The sequence below is a fragment of the Vulpes lagopus genome, chromosome 5 (assembly GCF_018345385.1).
Source record: "Vulpes lagopus strain Blue_001 chromosome 5, ASM1834538v1, whole genome shotgun sequence".
NCBI lineage: Eukaryota > Metazoa > Chordata > Mammalia > Carnivora > Canidae > Vulpes > Vulpes lagopus.
This window is the reverse complement of record NC_054828.1, coordinates 75,303,797-75,311,699: the sequence shown is the minus strand read 5'-3', so window position 1 is coordinate 75,311,699 and position 7,903 is coordinate 75,303,797. Positions and strand designations below refer to the sequence as shown.

At 45.3% G+C, this 7,903-nt stretch overlaps 1 protein-coding gene across 1 annotated transcript; it reads right to left on the bottom strand.

Moving 5' to 3' along the window:
* Nucleotides 1-2,679: 2,679 nt before the first annotated feature.
* LOC121491687 (thioredoxin interacting protein) lies at nucleotides 2,680-6,814 on the bottom strand. The gene is made up of 8 exons (XM_041756830.1): nucleotides 6,284-6,814; nucleotides 5,700-5,772; nucleotides 5,412-5,559; nucleotides 5,090-5,192; nucleotides 4,698-4,954; nucleotides 4,453-4,609; nucleotides 4,193-4,344; nucleotides 2,680-4,052 (listed from the first exon to the last, which is right to left on the bottom strand). The coding sequence occupies exons 1-8, from the start codon at nucleotides 6,531-6,533 to the stop codon at nucleotides 4,017-4,019; spliced, it is 1,176 nt and encodes a 391-aa protein (XP_041612764.1). The 5' UTR covers nucleotides 6,534-6,814; the 3' UTR covers nucleotides 2,680-4,016.
* Nucleotides 6,815-7,903: the final 1,089 nt, after the last annotated feature.

Below are 7,903 nucleotides of genomic sequence, written 5' to 3'. Positions count from 1 at the left end.
GTTGACGAGGTGCTTGGACAGATCTCTCCACACTTCTCCCTCCCAGAGGCTCAGCCCAAATTACACCCTTGTGTTTTCAGTCTGTTCAGAGGTATCAAGGTAGCCAAGGACCCCGGTTGTGGAAGTACCTGCCCTTTCCTTCTTAATTTTACTTTCTCTAGCTCTTTTCTCCCATTAGTTCGTTTTCTTGCTGTCTTTTCTCAGGTCTTTGTATATCAGGTTGGACTTAATGAATAAATGATACTAAGAACTGGATCTCCTCTAACGGCTCTACATGTAGGTTTTGGTTCTTTAAAAATTAAAAGGCAGAGACACCTGGGTGGCTCAGTGGTTGAGCATCTGCCTTTGCTTCAGGTTATGATCCTGGGGTCCTGGGATGGAGTCCCACATCGGGCTCCCAGGAGGGAGCCTGCTTCTCCCTTTGCCTGTGTCTCTGCCTCTCTCTGTCTTTCATGAATAAATAAATAAAATCTTTGAAAAAAAATTAAAAGGCATGTGAGAAGAGCACTGGAAAGAATGACCCCCAAATCTACCCGTTTAAGTAGCTGGGTCAGTACCCAGGGAAGTATACTTAAAGGAGCCTCTCTGCGAAAAATGTCCTGAGTTAAGGTAGAAGTTGTGTGTAGAAGGTAAAAGAAAGTCAGAGTGGAGCCTTTTGTGCTCTAAAGCAAGGATGAGTTTCCTCTGAGTGAATAGCTTCTTTCCTTCTTCATATTTTGCTACACTGCTCAAGATGGTTGTCACTAGTCACACATGGAGCTAATTAAATTTAAATTAATCCAACAAAAATTAAAATTCAGTTAATCAGTCACACCACCACATTCAGAGCTCAATTGCCACTCCATCATCACAGAAAGTTCTATTAGTGCTGAGTTTGAGGCATTATGGTATCAGGAGAGGATGCATATGCTCTGGCTGTTAGAAAATCAGATCTCTAACAGAACTTAGGTGTAAGTTATCTACCTTCTCCCTGCTATCCTTTTCTCAGATCTTGTCCCATTAGCCAGGCTATTTACAAGAACAGTCAGGCTTTCTCTCCATCTCTTCCTCCTGCCCTCTGGCCTGCTCTCGTCCTTGCCCCACCCCTCCAGTCCCTGGAAAACAAGCTGGGCAAAAAAACTTTCCATCAACTTTGACCTAGTTTTCTGGTCAAATTCAGGGGAAAGGGAGGAGCCACTAAACTCTTGAACAGGTAAGAAAAGGAGGCAGCTGAGGTATGAGTAGAGTTACCACGGCAACAGGGAGCTAGAGCCACATACCTTGGGAAAGAAAAAGAAGGAAAGAGAGAAGAGCTCCTGAGAATTAAAGACAGATGAACAAAGACTGAAGTAGGAAAGAATCTTTTCAATCTCACGTTGTGCTCAATTCACACTGATTTTATGAACTTTCAGGAGTCTGAGGTTTGGAATTAAAGCCAAGCCCCAAATACCCAAATAAGGGCCAGGACTAGATCTGTCTACAAAAGTTTAAATAAGCCAGAAACCAGAAAGTATATTAACTACTCTGCAGTCTCAGGGTTGCTCATCCCCATCTCCCCCTTTAAGAATAATAAAAATCCTTTCAGGTAGAGGGGCAGTTGTGGTAACCATTTATTGTTATCACTCTATAAGGAATGGGAACTCCAGAAGCATGTCCTAAGGGATGATGGTGGGGTTAAATATTCAGCAAACATATGCAGTTACGCTCATGTGTTTGATAGAACTGTAACAGGAACATAGGAGATGGTAGATGCCCTTCAACAAATACAAGCCTAGGGCAGCCCCGGTGGCTCAGCAGTTTAGCACTGCCTTCAGCCCAGGGCCTGATCCTGGGGTCCCAGGATCGAGTCCTGCATCAGGCTCCCTGCATGGAGCCTGCTTCTCCCTATGCCTGTATCTCTACCTCTGTCTCTCATAAATAAATAAAATCTTTAAAAAACAAATACAAGTCTAGATCCTTAAGTCCTGAATAATTATCTTCTATCTTACTGTATACAAGCCAGGTTTAGCCAAGAGTAAATTCTACGATGAAACCAAACTATAAAATAGGGAGCCATAACCTTTCCTTTCAAATCCCATCACCAATGTTTGTGTATTTCAAGACCTCATTTTATTTTTCAAAAGATTTTTTTTTTATTTTATTTATTCATGAGAAACAGAGAGAGAGGCAGAGGGAGAAGCAGACTCCTCACAGGGAGCCCGATGCAAGATTCGATCCCTAGACCTCAGGATCAGGCCCTGAGCCAAAGGCAGAGGCTCAACCACTGAGCCACCCAGGAGTCCCTATTTTTCAAAAGATCTTATTTTTAAGTAACCTCTGCACCCAGTGGGGCTCAAATTCTCAATTCTGAGATCAAGAGTCACATGCTCTCCTGATTGAGCCAGCCAGGTCCCCCAAGAGTTCATCTTTTAAAAGTCATGCACTCCAAAATTGAAGGAATTTCATCATGAGTATCTACAGGTGCAGAGAACTAGCCTGTACCACTAGAATGTCCCACTATAGTTTAGTTCCTTGGAATTAAGATTAAATGTAGCTCAGATTCCTTCCCCTTTCACCCCAACCCCCACTCTAACTATAGTCATTAGGGCCTTGTATCATAGGGAGTGTTTTCCCCACAGGGTATCCCAAACTGTGAAGTTGTAGGGGCAGGCTCCTTCAGGCACTTTCTAATAGCTTCAAAACCATCTCACAAGAAAGCCATTTTTTTCATGAAAAAACTTTTATTTTTATTTTTTTTACAAAGAATACCCCCCACTTGGGGTGAAAATATATCTGGTTAAGTACAAAATATAGTTTTTATCATACAAAAAGATATACAATTAAAAAACAAATGAACCACCTTCAGCCGACATACTTTCTCAGAAAAGGGTGGAGCTCAGTGCTCTGACACAGGACAGTGAACAAAGTGCTAAGGCTGAGGGTGACTGACCAAGTGCTAGGGGCTGCAGTGAGAGGGCTGTCGACATCCCTGCCTCCTAACATTGGGAAGAAAAGGAGCCCTGGGGGCTTTGGGTGAAGACACTTGCCCTCTCGTTTCTCAAGGCAATGTCTGGAAGCTCTGATCACAGTGCTGTGGGCATCAATCTAGAGTTCCTCCTTCGGTGTGGAGAAGTCACAGTGGGCAAGGCTGATAGCAGCAACCCTTCTCAGAGAATTAGTGTCAGAATCACAGAATTCTGTACACTGGGACAAAGTCTTGGAAGTAAGGAATAACACTATATTTTTTTGTCATTGTGCTTACCCCTAGAAACATAGTAGACCAGATTTAGCTTACATTTGATATAGGGGGAAAAAAAAAACCACAACCCAAAATTTGACAGGAACTAAAGTGCTAAGAATGATCACCTCAGAATCCATTCCAAGGAGTCACATGAAAAGAAAAACACTCTCCCACATGAAAATGTTTGTCAACAGGAGAACACAGTGCAAAAGGCTCTAAAAACAGCTTTTAAGACCTTTGGTGGGGCATAGTTACAACTGCTTTAAGCCAGATTAAAGCACAATCTAAGCAAAGACAACCTTAGAGCCGCTTCTCTTGAAGTCACATGGGAAGAAGCTCTCTCCAAAGTTCAAACCAAATCTGCTCTGGAAGGCCCCCCCCACCCCCGTAAGTGTACAAAGGGCAACAATTTTGTCCTAAAAATTTGGCCATGATTTTTTTGTTTTCCTAGTTTGCTAAATTGGCACCAACATTCAAGATATACAATCCCCTCCAAAAAACCTGGGGAAGACCACGTCAGGAGGCCACCAAGATTTGACAAAATTGGGATGGGCCGGAGTTTTTCTAGCATGTTTTTAAACCCATCCAGCAAACACTCCCATATCACAACTTCACATCATCTCGCTGGCTGAGGATGTGTGTGCACCATCATTTAAGGTCCTGGAGATGGCCTGCTGAGCACCTCCTACACTGGGGAGTCAGAGGCTGGGGTGGACCCATACCCCAACTGTAGAGACTGTTCAGTCTCTGAGAAAGTCAGAGTCCAGGAAGAGAGGCAGAAAGAAACAAGTACAGCTGCTTCTTTTCTTCCACAAGTTCACTGCACATTGTTGTTGAGGATGGAGGGATCCACCTGGGGTGGGGGGGAAGAGAAACAAAAGAAACGATCATTTTAGTTTGGGTAAGAACTAAAACCACCACCCAGTTAAGCAGTCCTTCCCATTCAACTTCCTGTAAGAGGCTTAGGACAATTTGTAAAATGGCAATGATCACCTCTGTGTAAGTCGGTGGTGGCATGAACTTGAACTCAGGAGCATACATAAAAATAGGGCTGTCTTGGGAACCATCTGTGTCATCTAGCAGAGGAGTAGTGGGGCTCTCCAATCGGTGATCTTCAGGAATGATATCCATATAGCAAGGAGGAGCTAGAGAAAACATAGGCCTAAGAAGTTTGGCCAAGAAATGCCTGACCGTCACAATTTCACAAACCCAAGCAGGCCAAAAAGGAAGAAAAATTATTAGGTCTGGCTCACCTTCTGGGGTATCGGGGATGTTGAGATCTATCCAACTCATTTCAGAGCTGGTTCGACTGGCCATGCTCGATGTCCGACTGCTCAGACCTGATCTGCTACCGATTACCAGGGGCAGATCAAGGATGACCTTCTTGGAGCCAGGGACACTAACATAGATCTAGAAAAGAAAAATGACAGTTAGACTTGAGGTTTGGAGAAATGACTATTTTGACAGATGAACAGTTTCTTGGACTCCATTCACTCACCAATAAGGAGTATTCAACTCGAAGGATGTTGCAGCCCAGGATAGAAGGCCTGATCTTTTGCACCCGAAGGCTCTTGCCCCGCCACGATGCACAGGTTCCTGAAATGATGTGATTGCCTCTGACGGATGACAACTTCTGTGTCAGCACTTTGGTTTGACCATTGGCAAGGTAAGTGTGGCGGGCTACTATGGCAGCTTTGGGAACCACGATGCGCGAACATGTATTCTCAAAGTCAGCATGGATGGAAATTTCATCACCTAACAATGAAAAAGATGAAAACTTATTAGCCAAAGCTTAATACAATTAAGGACTTCTACCCCTATACACCCTGCCCTCACTCCCAAACCCACAGTTCCTGTCTTATCAGACTACCATTTTAATTAAGTTTTTACCTTCACAGAATCCTTTTCTGTCAATTCGGGCAGAGACAGACACTTGTCCATCAGGAATAAACATGCAGGAAACTTTCTTCTCCTTTTTAGCAGACACAGGAGCCTGTGTTAAATAGGGGTAAAAAGACATTTTGAGACTTTCTAGAGATCCTTCTCTTCTTCCTTTCTACTCCTTACCTAGAATAGGCAACTTTCCCTCCCACCTTGGTAATCCATTTAGGACTGGATCCCCTGAGGTACATCAGTCTAAAGCCTAAGACATTTGACTTACGACTTACCATCCCCGAAACCCAAGAAAACAGAATTTTTAAATGAACCTCACCATTAAATCAGGAGTGTTGACATCCACTAAATCCATCACTTCAAAGAATTTCTTTGTCTCTTGAGTTGGCTGGCTGGGGCGATCAAGAAAAGCCTTCACCCAGTAGTCTACACACCCATATTTTCCTTTGAAAGATGTTCCCAAAGGCCTGTGTCAAGAAAAAAGAAGCAATCTAAAAATGTTCTCCAAGAACAGTAGGTGATCAAAGGTGGCGAATTTTAGAGATAAAAAAGTCCAAAGAAAAAAAAAAAAAAAAAAAGTCCAAAGATGCATTTAGTAGACACCTACCCCTGAGGAAGCTCAAAGCCGAACTTGTACTCATATTTGTTTCCAGGTCTCATGATCACCATCTCATTCTCACCTGAGGAGAAAGAAGAAAGAATAGCCCATCAGGTTTCTTGTTTCACTTCAAATGCATCTGTGTGAGAAGGAATTCCTGGGCAGCATGCAAGTCTATTGCAGGTCCCCTATTTTCATCCCCTTCTGTTCTTGAGAGATCCTGATGCATTTCGTTGGGCAAAAAGTTTCAAAGCCTTGCAATGATGAAAGGCTCAACCAGGGCAGTGAAGCTAGTACCCTCTCAAACAGGAAACAAGCGAAGAATATGCAACTTATGCACACAGAAAACCTTTAAATAGTTAAGGCAGCATACCTCAGGATCACCTTCAGAACAGAACACTGTAAGAAACTGTACAAATCACCCCCCCCCTTTTTTTAGGAGTCTGCAAGTTAAAACTAAAAAAGGAAACAACATACAAGTCAAGCTGCTCGACCTGAGCAACTTGAAATATTCAGCATAAGCTGCAAGCATTCGTTTCAACTCTATTCTCAAATCAGCTTTCACCCTCCCGACAAACAACGGGGCCACTCACCTGTTGGCTGGTCTTCCAGGAGAAGCGTGTCTTCGAAGCGCAGGTATTCAGAGGTCTGTTTGCACTGTTGGGATCCCTGCATCCACAGGACTTTGGCCACTCCGCAAGCCAGGATCCTGACAGCTTTAACTCGAGTCACTTCGCACACCTCCACGACCACCCGGCCAGCCACTTTCTCCCCGCTGCCATACACCTTTTCAGGGTCGTTAAAGACCACCTCAAAAGACTTGATTTTCTTGAACATCACCATGATTGGCTGGGCTGCCTTGACAGTTATAAATGGGGGAAGAGAAAAAACAAAACTCCAAGTCCAAAAATGCTCTGCAAAAAATTATTTCACTCTTCAACTCTCCGCTAAGATTTCAAAAAGATTTTGGAAAAACGTAAGCTGTGGGTGATGCCAAAGGATTCCCAGGAAAAAAAAAAAAATCAGCTTTCTGTTCTTTTCTCCGACAGCTGGAGGAGCGCTCCGACTCTAGGAGAGACCGAACAGCCCACCCCGCCAGAGGAGACGGAAGGAGAGTTTCGGTGAGCAGCCGGAAACTGCTTTATATAGTCGCCCGGGCTCGCCCGGCCACGCGAGCGCTAGCCCTGAGGCTCGTGCTGCCCTCGTGCACAGCCCTCCCATTGGCTGCCCGCCCCTTGTTTACCAGGAGCCCAACCAATCAGCGAGGCCGCAGCGGCGCGTGGACACAGTGTGCTCCTGGCGGGGAAAATGGTTGTTGTGCATGGCCGCCTCGCCGGGAGGAGGGAGCGGAGGGGCTGCGGGGCCGCCTCCCTCCGCCCGCAGGACGCCCAGAGGAAGCCCGGAGGGAGCGGGCCCTCGTGGACCCTAGAATTTATCACGGGGGGTGGCCGTCGGGGGGCGGGTGCAGATGCTTCTGGGGTGGGAGCAGCGTTTGTAGCGAAAAGAAAATGTGCTTATGTGGGAATTTCGTGCCTAACCTTAGGCAGTGCAATAAATTTAGAGGCGACCGTTTATTTCCGGCTCACAAGTCGCAAGTCCGGTGAAAAATAATCCCATAACTCCAAGAATACTTCAGAATTGGGGCAGAGGCCAGGGAGCTTTGGTGTGAGTGTTCAGGAAGAGCCCCTTTGTCTTTCTCTTGCCCCCCGGGTCTCTATCAAAACCCCTAAATACTGTGACAGAAAGGAGAACTTGTCACAAATTGTAAAGCTCTTTTCAGTCGTCGGTGGGCAGCGGTCCGGGGCACTGCTCGGCTTTCGCGCTCCCTTTGCGGCGCCCCAGAACCTGGAAGCCCCTGTACCCTCTCTCTCCGTTCGCTCTGTTCTCCCTGGAACGGAATCAGGGCGTGTTCACATCCTGTTCCTTTCCCCCTCATCTCTTCAGTTTCTACCTGCAAAATTGGGGAACACTTTGTTTCTATTCCTCCAGTTACCAATATATTACTCTTGAGTAAGGTATGTACTTAAAACAAGATGCTTCCCTCGTTTCACTTTCCTCCTCAGCTGCTTGCACTCTTTCTTGTCTTCATCCCCTCTGCAACTCACCAAATCAGAGGTGCATCTCTAAATCCGTAGCCCACACTCCTCGCAGCCGAGTTAAAAGTTCTCGTGTTTATATGATCAAAGTGTCAGTAAAGAGATGGCTGCATTCCT